The following is a 25,441-nucleotide window of genomic DNA, read 5'->3' as shown; positions in this document are numbered from 1 at the left end:
TTTTTCTGCAGCTTGGCACCTTTAGGTCTCACGATGGGGAGTATTTTGTTGAACCTCTTGTTCTGCCTGATGGGGAAGAATATGATGAAGAGCACAATAAACCACATCTTGTGTATAAACAAGATGCACTGAAGACTCAAACGACAAGGGAAGTCACTAATATTTGTGGCAACTCAGGTATGTTTATAACCTTCAAGCTGAACTATGAAAGAAGCATATGCATTGTAACAAACAACAGACATTGGAACTCAAGGGATGAAAGATTGGCCTTCATACGTTGCTGGTGGAAAAGTAATAATTGCAGTGAAAGTGAAAAGCTTTGAAATTTATTTTTAAGTGTAATATTTTAAGGATCTGATTTCTCTCTAGAATAGAAATTAATTCGAGGAACAACACTTTAGTTTAATAAGATTTGTAGCAGACTCAGCAGGGGCCCAGGTGCTTAAGAATAAGTAGGTGATAAGCAATTATAATAAATATGTGTTTATTTTGATTGTTTTCATTATGTTTAACTGAATACACGGTTCTATTTCTTCAGTGAACAAGACATTTTGTTTTATATTTGTAAGTATTGCTATGTGTTTAATTTGGTTAAAATTAACAGATTAATGATTTTCAAATTATAATTCATGAAATTAATTTTTAATTTTGAAAGTCTACATCATTGTTGATGTTCTTTAACGTAATTGTATGTTCTTTTCCTTTCTCTGCAATATTTTGGACTGTATCCAGTTTTTAAATGTGTACAACATTTTAGTTTAAATGAAACTTTTTATTGGAGAAAAGTTATAATTGTACAAGAATCTGATAAGAATTTTGCTTATGAAAACTGACAACTTTGTTGAAATTTAAGTGGAAGCATGACTACAAAATCACATGAATTAAGGCCAACTATTTTAAAAGGTTTTATAACTTTTGTTTTATTGAACAACTTCTCATAACCAGTGGAGAAATTCTGATTATGCATTGTAAAATTTATTGTAAAAACTCCAAGTCTATTTTTACGCCTTATGGTGAGTAGTGAAAGATGCTTGGACTGGTGTATATGGTACATTGCAAAGAGGTAGGCCTTTAAGGTCTATTAAGTTGTGACACGTGCACCTATTTTGCAATAATTATAATTCTCAACTGTGGCTTAGATGTCATAATCTTAACATCAGTGTATGTCACAAAGTTAACATCAACAGTGCATGAAAATTGAAGTCACAGCTGTAGGAAGTAAACTATGATACTGTCAAGATAATCTTGGGCCTGGGAATTGATTTGGCAGTTCTTGGAATATCAGCAACTTTTGGATCATGACCAACATTTATTGAGGTGTAATCAGAGTACTGGGAAGAGTACAGTAGCTCTCAGAGCAGAGTGCCACTAAGGAAGTAGATGAGCAGTGCCTCAAAAATTAGGCAACACAGTTAGTTACATAATTAAATGAAACAGAAAGCTGGCAAGGATGTTAACACTACGAGTAGCAACTATCTAAGAACATGATATGCATTCTATTCTTAGCTTTTGTGAAGAGAATATTTCTGAAAATACAGTTATATTAAGAGTAGGTCGAGACTGTTAGCATAAAGCTAGGACTGGGGTTAACCAAGAAAGTCAAACTGGAAGCTGAGTAAGGCCAATGCTGTGGAGATGATTTATAGGGGGCTACATATTGTGAGAAATTAACTCTAGATTTGTATTTTTTCCACACAACTCTTTGATCTAGTTGAATGGCTTCAACTTTAGTGATAACGAAGTCAAAGCCCCTCATGCTTGTCATTGTAAATGAGAATGGAGGGGGTGGAAAGGATGGGTTTAAATAGATGCTTGTCATCAGGAAAATAAGCTATGGTTGTTTATTCTTTTGGATTTTTAGTTAGAAGGATTTGATAATGTTATGATTTTCAGTATTATCTGTTCATTTTATGCTCTTCTTCACACCAAAACTGTTAGCAAGAATCAGGTCAAAATGCAACATCTGTGTGCAGAATAAAACACTGAAGAGACTTATTGAGATGTTTAAATGATAGTATTAATCATTATCATGTGTTTTTAAAATCTGGATTGTCACCTGTTTATCTTGTCAGCCAGTGCTCCTGAAAACCCTTATCCACGTATTTGCCGTCTCGAGCATCAACGTTGTACATATTTATTTGCCAAATTCCCCACTTCCATTCTTCACAAACCTCATCTCATTCTGAACTCTGTAGTGCAAGCCACCTGGCTGCCCTCACTAAGCTCCAGTGATCTGTGTTCCAGTTTTTAATTTCAAAGTCTTTAGCCATTTCATGGCTTTAGGGTGAAAGGGGAAAGGTTTAGGGGGAACATTAGAGGGAACCTCTTCACTCAGAGAGTGGTGAGAGTGTGGAACGAGCTACCATCTGACGTGGTAAATGTGGGCTCACTCTTAAGTTTTAAGAATAAATTAGATAGATACATGGATGGGAGAGGTCTGGAGGGTTATGGACGAGGTGCAGGTCAATGGGACTAGTGGAATAATATTTCGGCACAGACTAGAAGGGCCGAATGGCCTGTTTTCTGTGCTGTAGTATTCTATGGTTCTATGGTTCTAAATCCTAATCTTCAGATTCTATATGCTTGCTTTTCCTTCTCTAGGAAATCTTTGTTTGGCCCTGGGTCTCAGACCATATTCTCTATTCCTCTATCTGCAGATTACTGGGTCTTCCTCATTGACACTGCTCCACCATCATCAGAGGTTAATCTTCCAGACAATATATTTTGCCCTTTTGTATTCTCTTCCAAAGCTATTTCACCTTTCTACATCTTTCCCGCCTTTTAAAAGCTTCCTAAAATCATAGCCCCAGATCTTTCACTTCCTGCCCAGTGGCCACCTCTTCCCCAACTGCATGTATAGTACTGTACCTCAAAATATTTACTTATGTGATAAGTGTTATATAAATACAAATGGTAGCAGTTGCTAAAATCAGTTGACTGGTATCATTAAAGTGGTGCTTAGTTACAGTTGACAGGAATGAATTACTGTTTATTGATTATTTTTAATAAGAATATACAAACTAAAATGTTAACTTAACTATGAGGCCCTTTGTAAGGGTCCATGCAAATCTCTTGCTATGTTTGATGCCCAGGGTCGCTAGCCATCCTGTGTTCAATGTAATAAAGCACAGCTGTTGCACAGTGAATATACCACTGCCAATTATTGGTAAAAGAGATAAAACGTTTAGCTTATTATTTTACATGGATCTGCAATAAATACACTGAGGCATTTGTTTTATAAAAAATAGACGGGAGATTTATTTTGAACAACAAGTCATGGGTTTAATTGCTTGGTAAAATACCCATGCATTGCCCTATCAATTTCCAGAACACATGTGAATGTTGGTTAATGATCAGGAAAGGGCTAACTTGTTAATAATGGGTATATGATAAAAATTATTATGCACTTTTAGGTCCTATTTGCATAAAAACATGATTGCAAAAATATTACAAATTACTTTACATTAAATGCTCTCAGTACTGCAGTGAATCCATATCAGTGTGCAATAAACGTTGGCCAAGTCAACGATGTACAGATGAATACTTTTTTTAAAGTTTCATGAATAGTATTAAAGGATTTAAGAATGTCTAGCGTTTTGGAGCTTGTGACTGAATACTCAGCAAAAGCGTAAGCTGTAGATGATTAAGCAATTATGTGAGTTCCAAATAAAAGACAATTTATCCTCCACAGCTAGAATTTCCCTTTGTCTTTGAGTGGTTCTATTCTACATTTAACTGTTATATTATGCTTATAAATTTACTATTTGATTTTTATATTATCTGCTAGCCGTAGTGGGTGCTTGAATTCTGTCATCCTGAGAGAGGACAGCACTTTGATGCCCAACAGATCACTGTCACGCCCCAAGGGCGATGTATCAACAAACTGCTGGAGCACAGATTGCTGGATGGATTTAGGAGCCTTCATGCCCCTTGGAACACTAGTAACCACATGGTGAAAGAAGTCTGAGTCTTGCATGGCATGACTCTGGAACGACTGGCCTCCAAGCTCTGTGCAAAGCCTTGTGCCAAGTTGGAGCCAGATTTTTCTATGCTGCTTAACAGCAACAAGAGGTTCTGTGGCAGATCTGCCAATGCATTCTCTGTCTGCCTGCCATCTGCATACTCCTGTACACCATCCCATCATCAAACTTCTCATCTGAGTCCTCTGCAGAACTTATCTACGACCTCACCTCCGCAGAGCTGGCGCACATGCTATTCCTTCTCCCTGGCCTGGCTATAGCTGACTGGTGCCCAACTCTACACTACCCTCTAAGGTGTGTACAGAGGCAATATCTGAGCTGGTGGCAGCGATTGTCAGATCAAGTGATGGTATTTCTCCATTAGAAATCAGTTCTTGCTCTCGCCCTTTATGGTGAGGCTACATTGGATGCCTAGGTGCAGATTGTGGGTATCTCAAAGCAAAGATGCAGAAGGGGAGAATTGGGGTGAGAGAAGAGAGCATGAGGTGGAAAGCAAGAGGTCCAAGGTCATACCATCTATTGCTTGTACTTCATTCCAGATAGCTGGATGAGGATGGCGGATTTGAGAAGAATTATAGGCAGGAACATACCATCATCCTGATAGTTCTCAGTGATGCCAGATATAGTGATCACAGTTACAGCTGGACCCATGATGTGCTGCATTGTCTCCTTCAAAGGGCACAGGAGATGCCAGCCTGTCTGTCCATCAAAGGTTCTTTTTTCAAAATTATTTTACGGGTTGTGGGGTTGCTGGCTAGGTCAGCATTAATTGCCCATCCCTAATTGCCCTTGAGAAAGTGGTGGTGAGCTACCGCCCTAAACTGCTGTAGTCCCTGTGGTGTAGGTACACCCTCAGTGCTGTTAGGAAGGGAGTTCCAGAATTTTGACCCAATGACAGTGAAGGAACAGGGATATAGTTCTACGTCAGGATGGAGTGTGGCTTGGAGGAGCACTTGCAGATGGTGGTGTTCTCATGCATCTGCTGCCTTTGTCTTTCTAGGTGGTAGAGGTCGTGGGTTTGGAAGATCCTGTCAAAGAAGTCTTGGTGAGTCGCTGAAGTGCATATTGAAATGGTATACACTGCTCCCACTGTGCATTGGTAGCGGAGGGAGTGAATATTGAAGGTGGTAGACGGGGTGCCAACTAAGCGGGCTGCTTTGTCCTGGCTGGTGTAACGCTTCTTGAGTGTTGCTGAAGCTGCACTCACCGAGGCAAATGGAGTGTATTCCATCACACTCCTGACTTGTGCCTTGTAGATGGTAGACAGGCTTTGGGGAGTTAGGAGGTGAGTTACTCTTTGCAGAATTTCCAGCCTCTAGCTACAGTATTTATATAGCTGCTCCAGTTCCGTTTCTGGTCAAAAGTAATTCACAGGATGTCAATAGTGGAGGATTCAATGTTGGTAATGCCATTGAATGTCAAGGGGAGATGGTTAAATTCTCTCTTGTTTGAGTTGGTCATTGCCTGACACTTATGTGGGGCGAATGTTGGAAATTTTACTAGTCCTGATGAAAGGTCACAGAACTGAAACTTTTAACTCTGTTTCTCTCAACAAATGCTGCCTTAACCTGCTGAGCATTTCCAGCATATTCTGTTTTTTTCCAGAACCTTCTATTGTAGCCTGAGTACAGCTCACCTTAAAGAAGCAGGTTGCCTTTAAGAAGCGCAGGCTAGCCGTGCATAGTGCCAGCCACACGTGCACCTGGGCCCCTGCTGAGTGTGCAGCTAGTTGGCAGTGCATTTCATGCTTGGCTGCTCACTGCAATCAAGTTGATGAGCAAGCAGCACAAAGTTTGTGTGCTTCCTGCCTCAATGGGCCAGGCAAAGAGTAATCGTGCATCACTTTCCCGAGCCCAATACAGTCCTAATCAAATTTTTCCCCCTCTGTGTATCTATATGGATGAACTAAAGCGAACTGAATGACTTTCTCATTCAGATTTACCTTATAATCTTGGCCAAATTAAGAACTTTGATTTCCGGTAGGACATGCTGAATACTTGGTAGCACCATTTGACATGGATTCAACTAGGCAGGTTATGTCCAAATAGTTTTTAGTTTGAACCTTTTAAACACTTAAAATTACAGAAGGAATTCTGCTCAAAATAAATAAATCCTGATGATATAAATATTAAATAACTGTCTGTCTCTTGGTATCTGTACCTGTCTTGCTGCCTTGCTCTCTGTCAGTCTCTCTCTCTCCAAAACTGAATATAGTCACAAGGGTGTTGAAGGGAAGAGAGTGAGTGTTGTAAATCTGCTTATAGACTCCCTCTCAAATGGCATCAGCTGTATAAAACTAGAATTGAGTGTTGTTAAATTTATAAATATAGCTACAAAGATAAATCATGAGAATTTTTCTTAAAGATTTGATTGAGAAAAAGGCTATGGGGAAAGGACCAGGGAATGGGGCTAGCTAACTTGCTCTTGCAGAGAGCCAGCATGGGCTTGGTGGGCCAAATAGCCGCCTTCTTCTGTGCTGCAACCATTCTAGGATTCTATTCTGCTCTATAAAGATCCATAGAAGAGAAGGTATAATGGTCCAACTAGCACATCCTCATTTAGAAACTTTTGGTGCTCCCCTCACCCATCACTGCATCCTGCTTCGTTACCACCATTCCAGGCATTCACACTTCATGTGAAGAAGATTTTCCTGATATCTGCTCTATTACAAACGGGGAGAGGTAGTGGGATAACTTTTCCCCTTTTTAACTCATCTCTCGGTTGTCCGCAACAAGATGTGTTTTAAACCTTTTTGTGTTGTGATTTTCAGTAATAAGCACAGAGAGCAGGCTTTCAGGTAAGTTTGAATCAAAAGAAAGGATGACGTTTATTCACACGATGATGCACCATCATGCACACAAGTAAGATGGTTTCTAGAGACAAGTCATGTGTTTAAAAGAAAATACAAGAAGCATATCACGTGTCCAAGTTTCAGTCCTTTAAAAATACATGTGTAGCAGATCTGGATGGGTTCTATCTCATTGTTCTTTGGATGAATGTAAGTTGGAAGCCTCTGAGTCTCCAGATGAAGTCATGGCCAAGTTTTGTAGAGGTGAGGTTTTGCAGGTGAAAACGAATTAGTCCCTCTCTCTCACTGCCTAGAGGTTGACTGGTTGTTAGGCAGGTTTCTGTTCTTACTGGAGGATGGTCCTTCTTGTCCTGTTGATTTGCACACTGCTCTGTCCCTCTGGTTTAGGGAGTGTGAATGTGTGATCTGAAGTCAGTTTCAGTCATGTGACCTCTATAATTGATACCTCCATTGTCCACATAACTAATTCAAAGTTAGGACCCATTGCAACACAATGGTATTTTAATGGTTGCTCTCTCTGAACAACTGTATTACCCGGTTTGGAAGCCAACTTTGCTAAATATCCACCAGCAAACTGATATCTCATAATCATTGCAACATCTTCTACATCTGACCATATCCATGAAACCAGCTAACCCAAATTGACCTCAATGTTTAAAAACCTATGCCTCAAGACAATCAAAAAACACTTAACCATATATTCTTTTAACTTTTTTTTATTGGACTCTAACTTCTCTTATCTCTAATACATGTGTGTGTGTGTGTGTGTGTGTGTGTCTGTGTGTGTGTGTGTGTGTCTGTGTGTGTGTGTGTGTGTGTGTGTGTGTGTGTGTGTGTGCGCGTCTGTACACATAGCCAAATGGCTGCAGGAGGGCCAAACCCTCGATGTCACACTTCTATTATTTGTTCGCGCTTTTACTGGTTAATAGATTTGCTGTTTCCTAACTCAAGAAATCCTTGATGATTGGCTCCTTTCTTGTTACCAACCGAGGAGGTTGAATGTAGGGGAACCAGTTCACCCCTTCTCACCTCATCATAATACTCCCTTATCCTGTAGTTGTGATACAACTTCTAATACAGCTCTGGATTAACCTTTCTATTCTGTTTCTCATTCATCTCCTTGCAATGCGGAAGGGTTTGATTTCTTTTCTCCTTTTGTCATAACTATTAATCTCTAAACCAAGTCCAGAGTTTGGATTCTTCCATGTGCCCCAGTGACTGGAGCTGAATATAATGCTTGAGGTATGACCTGGCCAGAATGTGATACAACTTCAGCAGAATTTATATTTACAGATTTGGGAATCTAGGTCTGCATTTGGCTAACTTTGAGGTTTCATTACACGTTCCCTGCCAACATTAGTCTTCTAACTAGTATTTGCTACTAGCTAGCTTTCATGTATTTCTTTATCTCCATTCAGGTTTTGTCTAGAATAATCACTGCTTTAAGCTTGTATAGCAACCTTTCATGCCAACTTCAGTTTCTCTGTAAGGGTGGGTATACTAATCATAGGGCTATTCAGCATCTATCTGGGCTACCACTAAAAATGTGAAGTTAATCACACAGGATTCTTCCTTACTGAAACTGTGAATGCAGTTTCATAGAATATTTTCAGAAGTTTGAGTTTGTCCCTAAAGATTGGCAAAATAACAAAAAAAGTTATTGATGCGAGACCATATGCATAGTTACCTAGTTTTGTCATTATTTTCAAAAACCTCCCCAGTATAATGCATTCTTCCTTGTATTGATTGATTCAAGATGGCCATAGCAATTTATAGATTTAATCCCTAATGTCACTTAATACACTTATTATATATTATCTACCCCCATGGGATTTACTGAGTCTGTAAGGACCTCATTACGAGTGATGTTAGTTATTAAGTTTAGTTGTGGAATCTCTTATGATGAGTGACAAACTGCTAGTGCCTTCCCTAGAGAATATTCTCAGGAAGTAATCACTTACCATTTTTAGTTCATCCTCAGTTTCAACCCATTTGTATCCTGAAGCGTTCCTTTGATAATCTTCTTCCTATTATAATAATGAAATACTTTCTTCCTGTTGCATTTGTTTCTGTAGCTCTATTCATATCTGATTTTCTCTTTGCAGTTCTGATCACTTATTTCATTTCTTTCAGATTTATTGTTTCCTCATCAAGGACTTTCCAGAAATTTGTATTTGATATTTCACCCCTCACATTGGCTTCAGAGTCTCCTTCATTTAGTTTGTGCATATTAGTGCTTGCTATATAAATATGTATATCTATTTATATCCTGCAGGCTGAAAACAATATCCTTAAGGATATTGGAATAAGATTTCTGTGGTTGGGCGGTTTCTCCCAATCTCCTGCTATAACTTCAGTAGAGGATGAACAGGAAATTCTGGAGAAGTAATGTAAACAGCTGTTTATGACCTTTCTTCAGTGTTTCCGTTAACGTTATGGTGGTAGATTAGGAGAATCCCTAAGGAAGCTATGCCCTCACATTTATCTGCGATTAAGGTTTTCTTGACCATTATTCTCTCCTTCCCTCCCCAGTTGATTGATTAAACTATTGCCGCATCCCCTTGAAGTTTAATAGTTTTATACATCAATGTTGGTTTAAAGATATTGATTTATCAAAGATTATGCCAAATGTAATTATTTTATTGGCTGAATGTTCATCCCGAGGGGGCAAAGGGTTTGGAGGTTGGTGTGCTGGGAAAATCATGGCACTGAGCAGCATGTTGGTTTCAAGGTACGTTTCCCACTCCCAGTGGTTTTGGTGGCGCGTCTTCTCGGGGGTAGCGGGTATTCAACTGAGGCAGGTAATGAAACATCTGAGAGTTCATCGCAGGGCTGATTTAGATTTTCAAGGGGTTGCATGGACAACACGCTGGCTCAGCAGCATGACCAGGGAGACGGTAATGTAATTGGGCTAATAATGTTCTGAGGACACGGGTTCAAATCCCACCATGGCAGCTGGTGAAATTTAAATTCAATTAATTAAAAAAAACCTAGAATTGAAACACTGGTCTCGGTAATGGTGACCTTGAAACTATCATCGATTGTTGTAAAAACCCATCTGATTCACTAATGCCCTTTAGGGGAAGAAATCTGCCATCCCTACATGTGGCTCCAGACCCACACTTATGTGGTTGACTCTGAACTACCCTCTGAAATAGCCTAGCAAACTACTCAGTTCAAGGGCAGTTAGGGATGGGCAACAAATGCTGACCTTGTCAGTGATGCCCACATCCCATGAAAGAATAAAAATTTAAAACTTGTCCAAGCAGATGAGGTGGCTGCAGAGCGACGATTCATTCAGAGAACTGGGAGCTATTCCTGAGGATGTATAAATGGTGGAATAATTAGAGAGGAGCTCATGCATTAACACACAGCTGTCATTGTGTAAGCAAAGTGTTTCAGGTGGAGGCACAGGGACAATTGCAGAGGTGTGCACCTGCAGGGGTCAGTTGGGATGGGGTCCAGGCAACTGTTCCATTGCATATTGAAACAGACACACATCTACACTTCAGCAGCATAATAATTTCTTGGCTACAAAATTTTGGCTATGTAGTGCCAATTTTAGCAACGGATGCCATTTTAAGACCATAAGACATAGGAGCAGAAATTAGGCCATTCGGCCCATCGAGTCTGCTCCGCCATTCAATCATGGCTGATAAGTTTCTCAACCCCATTCTCCCGCCTTCTCCCCGTAACCTTTGATCCCTTTACCAATCAAGAACCTATCTATCTCGCTCTTAAATACACTCAATGACCTGGCCTCCACAGCCTTCTGTGGCAATGAATTCCATAGATTCACCACTCTCTGGCTAAAGAAGTTTCTCCTCATCTCTGTTCTAAAAGGTCTTCCCTTTACTCTAAGGCTGTGCCCTCGGGTCCTAGTCTCTCCTACTAATGGAAACATCTTCTCCACATCCACTCTATCCAGGCCTTTCAGTATTCTGTAAGTTTCAATCAGATCCCCCCTCATCCTTCTAAACTCCATCGAGTATAGACCCACAGTCCTCAAACGTTCCTCATATGTTAAGCCTTTCATTCCTGGGATCATTCTCGTGAACCTCCTCTGGACCCTCTCCAGGGCCAGCACATCCTTCCTGAGATACGGGGCCCAAAATTGCTCACAATATTCTAAATGTGGTCTGACCAGAGCCTTATAAAGCCTCAGCAGCACATCCCTGATTTTATATTCTAGTCCTCTCAAAATAAATGCCAACATTGCATTTGCCTTCCTAACTACCGCGTCAACCTGCAAGTTAACCTTAAGAGAAAAAAACAAAAAGCTACTGTGAATGCTGGAAATCCAAAACAAAAACAGAATTACCTGGAAAAACTCAGCAGGTCTGGCAGCATCGGTGGAGAAGAAAAGAGCTGACGTTTCGGGTCCACATGACCCTTCAACAGAACTGTTGAAGGGTCATGTGGACCCAAAACGTCAGCTCTTTTCTTCTCCGCCGATGCTGCCAGACCTGCTGAGTTTTTCCAGGTAATTCTGTTTTTGTAACCTTAAGAGAATCCTGGACTAGGTCCGCCAAGTCCCTTTGCATTCCAGATTTCTGAATTCTCTCCCCATTTAGAAAATAGTCTATGCCTCTATTCTTCCTACCAAAGTGCATGACCTCACACTTCCCCACATTGTATTCCATCTGCCACTTCTTTGCCCATTCTCCTAACCTGTCCAAATCCTTCTGCAACCTCCCCGCCTCCTCAATACTACCTGTCCCTCCACCTATCTTTGTAACATCTGCAAACTTAGCCAGGATGCCCTCAGTTCCTTCATCTAGATCATTAATGTATAAAGTGAAAAGTTGTGGTCCCAACACTGACCCCTGCGGAACTCCACTAGTCACCGGCTGCCATCCTGAGAAGGACCCCCTTATCTCCACTCTCTGCCTCCTGCCAGACAGCCAATCTTCTATCCATGCTTGTACCTTGCCTCTAACACCATGGGCTCTTAACTTACTGAGCAGCCTCCTGTGCGGCACCTTGTCAAAGGCCTTCTGGAAGTCCAAGTAGATAACATCCATTGGCTCTCCTTTGTCTAACCTACTTGTTACCTCCTCAAAGAATTCTAACAGATTTGTCAGGCATGACCTCCCCTTGATGAAACCGTGCTGACTTTGCCCGATTTTACCATGCACTTCCAAGTATTCTGAAATCTCATTCTTAATAATGGACTCTAAAATCTTACCAACGACCGAGGTCAGGCTAATCGGCCTGTAATTTCCCGTCTTTTGCCTCACTCCCTTCTTAAACAGGGGGGTTACATTAGCGATTTTCCAGTCCTCTGGGACCCTCCCTGACTCCAGTGATTCCTGAAAGATCACCACAAATGCCTCCACTATCTCTTCAGCTATCTCCTTCAGAACTCTGGGGTGTAATCCATCTGGTCCAGGTGATTTATCCACCTTCAGACCTTTCAGTTTTCCTAGCACCTTCTCCTTGGTAATGGCCACCATACTCACCTCTGCCCCCTCACTCTCTTGAACTTTGGGGATGTCACTCGTGTCTTCCACTGTGAAGACTGACACAAAGTACCTATTCAGTTCCTCCGTCATTTCTTTGTTCCCCACTACTACTTCTCCAGCGTCATTTTCCAGTGGCCTAATGTCCACTTTTGCCTCTCTCTTACCCTTTGTATATCTAACAAAACTCTTGCAATCTTCTTTTATATTACTGGCTAGTTTACCCTCATATTTAATCTTCTCCCTCCTTATTTCTTTTTTAGTTGTCCTCTGTTGGTCTTTGTAGGCTTCCTAATCCCCTGGTTTCCCACTGCTCTTCGCTGGGCAGGTTGGTTGCATGGGCACTGGGATTGTGGGTTGGAAGTATGCAGAGGTAGGAGGATAGTGACATCAGTCGGTGTGTAACTCTAATTTAGTGTCAGAGAAGTGATTTTTGTCTTTGGTGCTCCAACTAACACCCTTTCTTCGTCTTGCAAACATGTATTCAGCAGCAGGAAGGACCCCTCATCATCGTTATTCAAACAGACATTCAGGTTTGATTGATTTTGACTGGTTCTTGCTTCATATAGTAGAAGTGTTTGATGGCTTCTACTGTTGGTGAAATCTACAAGGAATGACGTGGCATGTAGTGACGGCCTTAGTTTTCACTTCAGGGGTTCTGCTGGCAACACTTGCTCCCACTTGTGGGTACTGTAGTTTCCATCCCCCTTGGCCTTCAGCATGACTGGAAGAATCAGCAGAGGTGACAGAGGCAGACAACCAGATTGAAAAGGGAAGAGGAAGCGCGGATAAGGGCTGTCAGCAGGAGGTTATATCCAGCCAAGGTCAATAGGGAGCAATTCTCCTATCTAAACCTCAGCAAGGAGTGTTAGATGTTTCCATTTCACAAGGGAGCTGCCCATTGAAGTCTGCCTACTCTTGCAGGCAGACCTGCAGCCTTAGAGCAGGGTGAGAATGGCATTGCCAGTGGCTGTTAAGGTGTCTGCACCCATCATACTACTTTGCGCTGGGCTCCTTCCAGATTCTTGCAAAGGACAAGGCCAATATCTCACAGTTCACCATTCACTGTAGTATAAGGGAGGCGATGCAATTGTATGCAAAGAGAGGAATAGATTCCCTTCTCCCTTCCCAGAACTAGACAGGTGGAGCATCCATGTGGCTTCACCAGGAGAGTGGACTTCTCCATGATGCCAGCTGCCATTGACTGCATGCTTGCCTTGTGGCACTGCATTGACATTCAGAAATGTATCTCAACAGCAAAGGGCTCCATTCCCTCAATATGCAGCTGGTTTGTGACGATGTTCAGCACATCATGTTTGTCAATACCCATTATCCAGGCAGCATTGATGATACCTTCATCCAGTGCCAATCTGCTATACCATCATCATTTAAGCCACCATGAGAGACCAGAGGGTGGCTACTGGGTGATGAAGACTATTCGCTGACCACCTGGCTCATGACTCTGGTGTGCAGCCCACGTACATGTGGGCAGTGTTCATATAATGAGAGCTATGCTGCCACACAAAATGTAAATGAGCAAACCACGGGGGTCCTTAAGCAATGCTTGCACTGCCTGGCCGCTCTGGAGGAGCCCTGCAGTACTCGCCAGAACATGGGTTACAATTTGTTCTTGTCTACTGCATTCTTCACAAGCTCACCATCATGAGGACAGAGCCTTTACCACCACATATATGGCAACCAGCTGAGGAACAAAAGGAAGAGGTGGAGAGAGCGAGAGGAGGAAACCAACACTTCTTTCTGGCTGAGCTGTCCGTAATTGGCTCATCCAACTGCAGTGCCAGTAAATACAACCCCAGTTCCCCATTCAACAACAGTCTTACACCTTACCATCCCCCTGTACTGACCATCACAGTTTCCCTTTGGTCACAATGCTGAAATAAAAGCCACCACAAAGCAAAAGTTCCAAACTAACCTTAGCATACAAACCATACAATATCCTGTACAAAAGTCAACTAATCACCCTTGTGCATTCCCTTGGTGCCTGCCTTCTGTGTGCCTTTGCCTGTCCTAGTGCTCAAACATGCTACCCCAGTGGCTGTAGCATGGCCAGCAAAAGGCTTCTGCTATTCAGTTGGGGAGACTGCAGATGGTTTTTCAAGATGACCTTGAGCAGCTTTGGCCTATAAGGCCTGACTTTGGGCTGTACCACATGCATGTGCATGGCAAGGGCACTGGTTGAGTGGCAGCAGCAGGAGGACAAATGCAGTTGACCTAAGAGAACACATCAGGGCTGTGCTCTGTGGAGCTGCTACTGCTCCCCTGAGCTGTGCTTCAGCAACAATCTTATTAATTTGCTAGTGCACAGATTGCTGAACTGCTGTGACTCCCTGCAAGCTTCTTTCGAGCACTGGTAAACACTGCCTTGATGGCAGCAGTCTGAGCTTGCATGACAGCAAACTGCACTTTTTGGCAACAAGATGAGTTTGTGACTTAAGTTTGATCTTCCACTGTAGCACTCAGATGTTGCGAGACTTCTGCTGTAATGGAAGCTGAGACATCAGCCATTGTGCTGCATCATGGTTGAGCCCGCAGGTGTTCTCATGGAGTTGGCCATCACATCCATGCTGGAAAGGTTTGGCTCCAGGCACTTTGCAAAGCCTTATTGTTGCTGGGCTCTTCCATTGTCCTTGACAGTGACCGTAGGTTTTCTCACAGGCCTGCCCATGTACCAAGCATTTCTGTGTGCATATCAATCAGCCCATCTTCTGTATGCAATCCATTAAAGTCCTGCTGTGTGAACGTGCCCTCTGGCAAGCTGCACAACCCTGTCCTCCACTCTGTCTGTGGGCCACTCTTGCCTGGTGTCTCACCAATTGAGAATCTCAACTCTAGGCTATTCTTTAAAGTACGCTGATTGTCAGTATCTCAGCTGGTGGCTGAGCCTGAAATTCAGTGATCGTGTTCCTTCAATATCAATCTCTTCTTCCTCTGCCACCTCTTGCTCCTGCAGCACAGCCTGTTCAGTTCTTTGTTGTCTTAAAGTAGAAAGGCACAAGGGTAGGGTTCCAGTGAGGCGAATGAGAGAAAGCAGGAGGTGCACCCTTAAACCATCTACAGCTTGTAAATCAGAAAGGATTGTAGGATGAGGGAGAAGGGGGCGTGAGGAGAATGATTAGGTTTGAGCAATGGTTTCAGTCTTGTCACTGGCCACAGCCTTAGTCATGGCCACTGTAGTGATGGCAATCATCTCATTCAGGATGAGAACATGCAGCTGTGCCTTTCATCGGTTAGCTCCTGCTCCCTCCAAATATGGGCCTATTTGTCCAGCAAGAGAGAGGCAAGTGTGTCAGTGAATGCCATGCAATTTGTTTGTGAGATCCGGCTGTGAGGCTTGCAGCTGTGCTAAGTGCGGGTGAAGCCTGCAGCTATGAATGTTAGGTATGAATCGCGCTTTAATAGAGATTATTGGTAGCTGAGTGAAAGGGGTGAGATGAATTGAGCTGTGTGAGAAGTTAGGATTCAGCTGTAAGGGTAAGGCATTTGAGGTTGAATTCACTGACCATGACCACTCATGTGAGGTCATTAAACATTCTGCACTGCATCCAGGACCTCAGGGCTACACCGCTTGCATTGACAGCAATGGCTACCTGGTCACACTGTCACCCTGTAACCATGTTGATAGAAGACCTCTTTCCTCCTGTTCATCACATGTACCAAAGCTCCCAGTGCTGCATCAGAGAACCTTGCAAGCATGCTTTCTCTTCTATTGCACCATTAGTCTTTTTTTTTGTAAAAATATACTTTATTCATAAAATATCTTCAATCACATTCCAAACCATTTCAAAAACAACATTACAAGGGTACAATCCAGGTTAAACTTTTACAAAATGTATCACCAGGTGCATCAGTACAAACAATATTACAATCATTTACAGCCTTTCATTTTGATCTGTACAGCCCGAGGGGCTCTAAACAGTTCCCAGTCTCTCGGTGCGCTGTGGTAGAAAGGTCTTAGACAGCGACCCTTCCCCATTGCGCCTTTGCGGCAGCTGCCCCAAGCTTTAGTGCGTCCCTCAGCACGTAGTCCTGGACTTTGGATTGTGCCAGTCCGCAACAATCGGTCGGGGACAACTCTTTGTGCTGGAAGACCAACAAGTTTCGGGCAGACCAAAGCGCGTCTTTCACCGAGTTGATGATCCTCCAGCTGCAGTCGATGTTTGTCTCGGTGTGTGTCCCTGGGAACAGCCCGTAGAGCACAGAGTCCTGTGTCACAGAACTGCTCGGGATGAACCTCGACAGCAACCACTGCATCTCTCTCCAGACTTTCTTTGCAAAGGCACAATCCACAAGGAGGTGAACAACGGTCTCTTCCCCACCGCAGCCACCTCGAGGGCAATGTGCAGAGGGGGTGAGCTTCCTGGCGTGTAGGAAGGATCTGACGGGGAGGGCCTTTCTCACCACCAGCCAAGCTACGTCTTGGTGCTTGTTGGAAAGTTCTGGCGATGAGGCATTCAGGAAGGACACTCTTTTTTTTTGTAAAAATATACTTTATTCATAAAAAATCTTCAATCACATTCAAAACCATTTCAAAAACAACATTACAAGGGTACAATCCAGGTTAAACTTTTACAAAATGTATCACCAGGTGCATCAGTACAAACAATATTACAATCATTTACAGCCTTTCATTTTGATCTGTACAGCCCGAGGGGCTCTAAACAGTTCCCAGTCTCTCGGTGCGCTGTGGTAGAAAGGTCTTAGACAGCGACCCTTCCCCATTGCGCCTTGGCGGCAGCTGCCCCAAGCTTTAGTGCGTCCCTCAGCACGTAGTCCTGGACTTTGGATTGTGCCAGTCCGCAACAATCGGTCGGGGACAACTCTTTGTGCTGGAAGACCAACAAGTTTCGGGCAGACCAAAGCGCCTCTTTCACCGAGTTGATGATCCTCCAGCTGCAGTCGATGTTTGTCTCGGTGTGTGTCCCTGGGAACAGCCCGTAGAGCACAGAGTCCTGTGTCACAGAACTGCTCGGGATGAACCTCGACAGCAACCACTGCATCTCTCTCCAGACTTTCTTTGCAAAGGCACAATCCACAAGGAGGTGAACAACGGTCTCTTCCCCACCACAGCCACCTCGAGGGCAACGTGCAGAGGGGGTGAGACTCCTGGCGTGTAGGAAGGATCTGACGGGGAGGGCCTTTCTCACCACCAGCCAAGCTACGTCTTGGTGCTTGTTGGAAAGTTCTGGCGATGAGGCATTCTGCCAAATGACTTTGACAGTCTGCTCGGGGAACCATCCCACAGGGTCCACCCTCTCCTTTTCCCTCAGGGCCTCTAGGACGTTACGTGCTGACCACTGCCTGATGGACTTGTGGTCAAAGGTGTTTTTCTGCATAAATTTTTCCACCAGGGACAGGTGGTACGGCACGGTCCAACTACTTGGAGCGTTCCGCGGCAGCGTGGCCAGACCCATCCTTCGCAACACCGGGGACAGGTAGAACCTCAGCACGTAGTGACACTTCGTGTTTGCGTACCGAGGGTCTACGCACCGCTTGATGCAGCCACACACAAAGGTGGCCATCAGTATGAGGGCGATGTTGGGCACGTTTTTTCCCCCTTTATCTAGAGGCTTGTACATCGCGTCCCTGCAGACACGATCCATTTTCGACCTCCAGATAAAGCGGAAGATGGCTCGAGTGATCGCCATCGCGCAGGAGTGTGGAATGGGCCAGACCTGCGCCACGTACAGCAACAGCGAGAGTACCTCACACCTGATGACCAGGTTCTTACCCGCAATGGAGAGGGAGCGTCGCTCCCACATGCCCAGTTTCCTTTTCACCATAGCCAGCCTGGCGCTGCTCAGGGATACGATTGCCTATGTACAGGACAGGGGTGTGGATACCTGCCTCATCAGCTTGGATCAGGAGAAGGCCTTTGACAGAATATCGCACACCTACATGGGGGATGTGCTCTCCAAAATGGGCTTTGGGGAGGGAATTCGAAATTGGATCCAACTGCTCTACACTAACATCAGTAGCGCAGTCTCAATCAATGGGTGGGAAACAGATAGCTTTCCGATTAAATCTGGAGTCAGGCAGGGCTGTCCTCTCTCGCCTGTCCTTTTCGTGTGCTGCATAGAACCCTTTGCCGAGTCCATCAGGAAGGATCCGGGCATAAGAGGAGTGACGATCCCAGGCAGTGGAGGCACTCAGGTAAAAGCCTCCCTGTACATGGACGACGTCGCCGTTTTCTGCTCGGATCCGCTGTCGGTGCGCAGACTGATGCACGTCTGCGACCAGTTCGAACTGGCCTCGGGAGCCAAGGTAAATCGTGGGAAGAGCGAGGCCATGTTCTTTGGGAACTGGGCTGACCGATCCTTTGTCCCCTTCACTGTCAGGGCTGACGGCCTGAAGGTGCTGGGGATATGGTTCGGAGGGACCGGGGCATGCGTTAGAAACTGGAAGGAGCGAGTGGCTATGGTGAAAAGGAAACTGGGCATTCAGGAAGGACACTCTTTTTTTTTGTAAAAATATACTTTATTCATAAAAAATCTTCAATCACATTCAAAACCATTTCAAAAACAACATTACAAGGGTACAATCCAGGTTAAACTTTTACAAAATGTATCACCAGGTGCATCAGTACAAACAATATTACAATCATTTACAGCCTTTCATTTTGATCTGTACAGCCCGAGGGGCTCTAAACAGTTCCCAGTCTCTCGGTGCGCTGTGGTAGAAAGGTCTTAGACAGCGACCCTTCCCCATTGCGCCTTTGCGGCAGCTGCCCCAAGCTGGGGCATTCAGGAAGGACACTCTTTTCGAGTACAATCACAGTTCTTGGTTTCCGGGAGTGGGATATGAACCCACAACCCTCTGATTCAAAGGCGAGGGTGCTATGAACTGAGCCACAGCTGACACCTCTTATCACTCTTGTCAGACACTCATCCCCAGTCCCTTCCAGCACTTACTCCAGCCAGAATGCACTACCCCTTTACAAAGGGCATGCTTGCTTTAAAATCAGACTAGCTTTATGGGATCATAGCCTTGCACGAACTTAGGCCCACTGCTGAGGCATGCAGTTAATCAGTGGTGTGTTTATTGGGTTGCACACCTCAGCAGGGAGCCAAGCTCCATTCAATCTCTTTGTCCATTTTAGGGACTTAAATTGTGTTTTACATAGCATATGACACATTTTCACCTGATTGGTAGATTTTCTTCACCAGTCACGGTTAAAGCCGATCAATAAAAACACAGTAGTAGAACCAAATTGTTCAATATATTTTTGATTGCCAGTTTATTTCTTCAGCCAGCATGAGTTGAAACATTCTGAAAGTAAGGTTTTGAATGTGATAAAAACATAAAATTACACGTTTCTTTCACAATAGCATAGACATAAATGTTTCTGCGTAATAGAGAAGAATCTTCCTATTTTCTTTGTACAAAGAATTTGAAAACAGCTATTAACAGAACTGATCTATTTTTACAGCTGTGAATCTATGTTTATTTAGATGCAGAGGGTAAAGAAAACATTATATGCTTTCCAGGGACCAATAATAAAAAAACATTTGCTTCACAGTTTCTGTACAGCACTCATTGGAGATGTGCATCCACCTGGCCTAGAGTAGCGTAAGCAGCACTTTGGTGGATTTCCAAGTAAATAAGTATATTCTTGTTTCTAGCACACACCTCAGATATTGCACTAGACACACAAAGTATGTATCATAATTACACCATATTGACTTCACAAAACTGCATAATCACAGCTGAACATGTGTAGAATGTAATAATGGGCAAGTAGTGTGTAGGAATAAGAACCACCAAGCGTAAAAAGGGAAGTTAGCTGATAGCTGCCAACAGCAGAGAGATAAGAACCGAAACACGTCCTCGAATTTTGAAAATCCTTTCAGCCATTAAGAAACTTCTTACTGAAAATAAAGTTTATAGGCTGGATTTAATGCAGCCAATTGCAGTGAGAACTATGGTGGCCAGGTCCACTTAACCACAGGTTAGGTCCTGTGTCAGCCTCCTGGGGGTAGACAGAACCTCCCGCAGTTAAGTGGAAGGGGCTGAAATGGGATACTCTTTTCGAGTTATCAACAGTCACAGATTGCAACTCTTTTGAGCACAATCACAGTTCTTGGTTTCCGGGAGTGGAACATGAACCCACAACCCTCTGATTCAAAGGCGAGGGTGCTATGAGCTGAGCCACAGCTGACACTGGACAGTGGCAGTGGGATGTCAATTGGGCAGATTAATGATATCACTCATCTTGTTAGTTGGTTGTGTTGAGGTTATTAGAGAACTCGTTTAGAGGTCACCTTCTGACTTGCTGAGATCTTCATGGGGGCAGACGACCATTAGGAGCTCTCTGAAGTTGACCATCTGCAACCTGGTAGGAGCAGAAGCAGCAGCATTAATGGAAAAAAGTGAAAGTGTGGACAAGAAAACTACAGAGCCTGTTATACACCTTACCCAATATTAATTTTATGGCAGTCAATGGAGTTGGAACATCAAAAAGGACATACAATGGGTGGCTGATCCAATGCTACCAGTACAGCTTTACTGCCCAAGACTAATTTCTACCTCATAGGGTTACCCTGTCTTATTTCCTGGCTATCCTAACTTGCCTCTGGCATAATATCTCCCTCCAGTATGCCACAATTTGGCCACGTCGAACAGTTTGATCAGACCACCGATGACTGGTCACATTACATTGAACGCCTTGCGTTTTTCTTTTTGGCCAACGACATATCGGAGGAGGAGAAGAGGTGGGCGATCCTATTATCAACATGTGGCAGTAAAACATATAGCCTAATTTGTACTCTAATGGAACCCAATGCCCCAGATTCCAAGACCTTTGATGAGTTGGTGAATCTTGTGAAGAGCCACTTTCAGCTGAAACCCTCGGTAACAATGCAGCGTTTTCAATTCAGTTCAAAGTGCCACGCCCCTGGAGAGACAGTCGCTTGCTATGTAGCAGCCTTGAAACAACTGTCAGAGCACTGTGAGTTTGGGACATCGATTAATGACATGTTAAGAGACCGATTAGTGTGTGGGATTAATGATCCAGCAGCAAGCCCCAGATACTTGAAGGCGAGGGCAGTCCCCTATGCATTACGAGAAAAAGTGGATATTGAATTGGACAGGCTAGAAAGGTTGGGAGTCTTACAACCTGTACAATTTTCCGAATGGGCAGCACCCATAGTTCCAGTATTAAAGCCTGACCAGACTGTGCGCATATGCAGGGACTATAAATTGACTGTTAAAGTGGCCAGACTAGACAGGCTAGACACTATACCAAAAATTGATGAATTGTACTCCAAGCTGGCAGGGGGAACTGCATATATGAAACTCGACATGAGCCATGCTCACCAGCAAGTAGAGCTAGAAAAGGCCTCTCGGGATTTAGTGACTATCAGTACATAAGGAGGTTATACCAGTATACCAGATTACCCTTCAGGGTCTCATCGGCTTGTGCCATTTTCCATTATGGAAAATTTACTTCAAGGTCTACCCCATGTGGTGGTTTATCTCAATGACGTCCTAGTAACAGGACTAACTGATGAAGAACACCTGTCTAGCTTGGAAGAGGTATTGAAGTGTTTCTCACAAGCCAGAGTATGCTTGAAAAGGGAAAAATGTACCTTCCAAGCAAAAGAAGTGATTTAGCTGGGTCATAGGGTCGACTCTCAGGGCCTTCACACTGTAGAAGACAAGGTGAGAGCTATTTGTGAGGCGTTAGCCCTGAAAAATGCCATAGAACTCAAGTCCTTCTTGGGAATGGTTAACTACTACGTTTTCTCCCAAATTTGTCAATAGTACTAGATCCATTATACAGGTTACTCAAGAAAATCTACAGGTGGACTTGACAAGTCCTACAACAACAGGCTTTTATGGCAGTAAAGCAGTTGCTACATTCATCGGCACTGTTGGTATATTTCGACCCAAAGTATTGATTTTAACCTGCGATACATCCCCTTACGGAGTAGGGGCAGTACTGTCCCGCCAGATGGCAGATGGCTCCGAATGGCCCATTGGCTAAGTCTCAAGAACACTCAGTGTGGCAGAACAAAGATACTGACAAATAGAGAAAGAAGGCCTTTATGTTTGGCATTAAGAAATTCTACCAATACTTCCATGGTCGCCACTTCACCATCGTATCTGATCACAAGCCACTATTAGGCTTGTTTGGGGAAGATAAGGGAATACCCCCAATTGCCTCGACACACATCCGAAGGTGGGCACTGATTCTAGTTGCTTACGAATATACTTTTATCCACCGGCCGGGAAGCCAGATTGCCAATACCAATGTGCTGAGCCGATTACCTCTGAAGGAGAGCATTGTGAACGTCCCCATCGTTCAAGAGCTTGTCTTGTTATTAAACTTTCTGGATCCATCACCACTGAATGCCAAACAGATCAGAGAATGGACAGACCGTGATCCAGTTTTGTCTCGCGTCTTGGAATAAATCTAATGAGCCAAAATCGGATGAAATAAAGCCCTATTTTAACAGGAGATATGAGCTTACCTGCCAGGATGGCACCCTACAGTGGAAAGCGAGAGTCATTGTGCCTCCCAGACGAAGGCAACCATTATTGACAAAATTGCATAGCATAGCGCTCACCCCGGTATTTCTAGAATGAAAATGTTGGCGTGCAGCTACTTTATGGTGGCTAGGGAAGGACAGTGAAACCGAAAACATGGTCAAGAGCTGCATGCAGTGCCAACAGGTGAAGAAATTGCTGCCTCCTGCTCCACTGCATCCCTGGGAATGGCCAGGAAGGCCACTGGTCCTCCTCCACGTTGACTATGTCGAGCCTTTTTTGGGCACAATGTTCCTCTGACTTATCGACGCTCATTCCAAATGGATGGATGTATATGAGGTGAGATCATCCACATCTGCCGCCGAAATAGACAGATTACATATGAGTTTTGCAATACACGGTTTACCGGAGATAATAGTGTCTGATAATGGAACAGCATTCACTAGCGGGGGATTCCAAAGATTCACAAGTCTCAATGGCATAACACATGTCAAGACCTAGCCATACCACCCTGCATCCAACGGGTTGGCCAAGAGGGCAGTCCAAACCTTCAAGGCCGGAATGAAAAACTGGATGGAGATTCTAAAGCAACTGAATTGCTTTGGAAGTACCTGTAGGACCCGTTGAGCCTGAGAGAGTCGAAGAGGCAAACTTACAGGTTCTTACTGAGGAGCCTAGTGGAACAGATAACTCCTGAGAGGGAGACGTCAGATAAACCATCCAAAGTCGTAGAACTACAATGGTCGACATGTTTGAAAAAGCCTCCTGAGAGTCAATTTGTGAATAATTTATTTATGTAAATAGTTAATATACTGTAAAATGTATTTTCAAGTAAAGGGGGAGGTATGTGGTAATCTGAGGTGCAGTACATCTTTAAGAGAATGTGAGCAGATTGACCACATGACTGTACGATCCAATAGCTGTGTAGCGCGGGCTACAATGTTAATGTTAGTCTAGAGTAGGATCTGGTTGGAGAAGTACACATCATGTTAGTGCTCTGTTGTCTGTGTAAATAAATAGTATGTGCTTCATTTCATATTGGTCTCTGCATCTGCAGTATTGACTCGCCTGCCGACAGATAAGTGTGCGACCGATTCGCGAATAAAGCGACCCCGCAGTAGAACATAACATGGTTTCATAATCATCCCTCCAACAAATCATATTCCTCTCCATCTATTGAATTGCATATTCTGCATTTTTTTGAACGATCTGATGTTGGTGCACTAAAAGCATCCCACGATTTGATAATGAACATCAAATGGTCAGCACACATATTTCCACTCTTTCTGAAGGTGTTTTCTGTCAACCATCCACTTATTCCATTCAACGTGAACATGATCCTTGAATTGTTTGTGGAGGCAAAGGTTGAACTATGGATGGTAGATCCCCCTGGTACAACTGCAATGTGGGTGCTATTTCTTTTCAGGGACCTCTTGATCTCATCAGTTATATGGGATCTAAACATCGAGTCATAAAATCATATGTCCATAACAGCACAGAAGGAGGTAATTCAGCCACTCGAATCCATGCCAGTTCTCCCTAGAGCAATTCAATTAGTCCCATTTCCCCACTCTATCCCCATAGCCCTGTAAGCCTCTTTCCCTCAAATGCCCATCCAATTTCCTTTTAAAATCATTCATTATCTCCACTTCCACAAATCTTGTGGGCAATGAGTTCCAGGTCATTACCACTAAGTGCTTAAAAAAAGTTCTGCCTCACATCCTCTGCATCTCTTTCCTAAAACCTTAAATCTCTGTCCACTAGTCCTTGTACCATCAACAAATGTAAACAGCTTTTCTTTGTCTATCATACCTAAACCTGATATAATCTTGTACACCTCTATCAAATCTTTCCTCAATCTCCTTTGCTCCATGGAGACAAGCCCAGCTTCTCCAACCTAACCTTGTAGCTAAAAGCCCCCATCCCTGGATCGATGCTGCAAATCTCCTCTGTGCTTTTTTAAGGACCCTATCCTATAGCTGGTGACCAGAACTGAACACAATACTCAAGTAGTAGTCAACCAGAGCTTTATACAAGTTCAGCACATCTTTCCTGCTTTTGTACTCTGTACCTCAATTCATGCAGCCCATGAACCCATAAGTTATGCTAACTGCTCTTTAATATGTCCTGCCACTTTCAAAGGTCTATGCACATAAACCCCCAGGTCTCTCTGTCCTTGTAAATTCTTTAGGATTGTGCCATTTAATCGATATTGCCTCTCCCTATCCCTCTGTCAAAATGCATCACCTCATACTTCCCGCTTTTAAGTTCCATCTGCAAACTTGTCTGCCCATTCTGCTAGTCTATCTGTTTCCATTTGCAGTCAATTGGTATCATATTCACTGTCAGCCACACCTCCAAATTTGGTATCATTAGCAAATTTTGAAATTTTACTCGGTATTCTAATATCTAAGTCATCTATATATTGCTGAAATAAGAGACACATCGCTTTTCATTGTGCACTCAGGACACTTCACAAGAATACCAATAAAAGGGGAAAACAACAATTTATACTGCGTGAGAAGAAAGTTTCCACTTGCCAAGCAATCAGCACTCTTCACATGCAGTATAAATTGTTGTTTTCCCCTTTTGTTGGTATTCTTGTGAAGTGTCCTGATGTGTACAAGATGAAAAGCTTTGACATGTCTCTTTTTTCAGCAATATTCAAGTTTTGTACTACCAAA

At 43.4% G+C, this 25,441-nt stretch overlaps 1 protein-coding gene across 2 annotated transcripts in view; it reads left to right on the top strand.

Annotated features, from left to right (window-relative positions):
* Positions 1–25,441, top strand: part of adamts9 (ADAM metallopeptidase with thrombospondin type 1 motif, 9) — a 306,177-nt gene that overhangs the window by 21,783 nt on the left and 258,953 nt on the right. For both annotated transcript variants that reach the window (XR_013576832.1, XM_078543655.1), the window contains exon 3: positions 12–177. Coding sequence is in view for 1 of the 2 variants with exons in the window: in XM_078543655.1 (XP_078399781.1) it covers positions 12–177 (166 nt within the window). In the remaining variant the exon portion in view is untranslated. The remainder of the gene's footprint in view (positions 1–11; positions 178–25,441) is intronic.

Source organism: Cetorhinus maximus, chromosome 6, assembly GCF_964194155.1.
Source record: "Cetorhinus maximus chromosome 6, sCetMax3.hap1.1, whole genome shotgun sequence".
Taxonomy (NCBI): Eukaryota; Metazoa; Chordata; class Chondrichthyes; order Lamniformes; family Cetorhinidae; genus Cetorhinus; species Cetorhinus maximus.
Note: the sequence above shows the minus strand (reverse complement) of the source record. Positions and strands in the feature narration are given on the sequence as shown.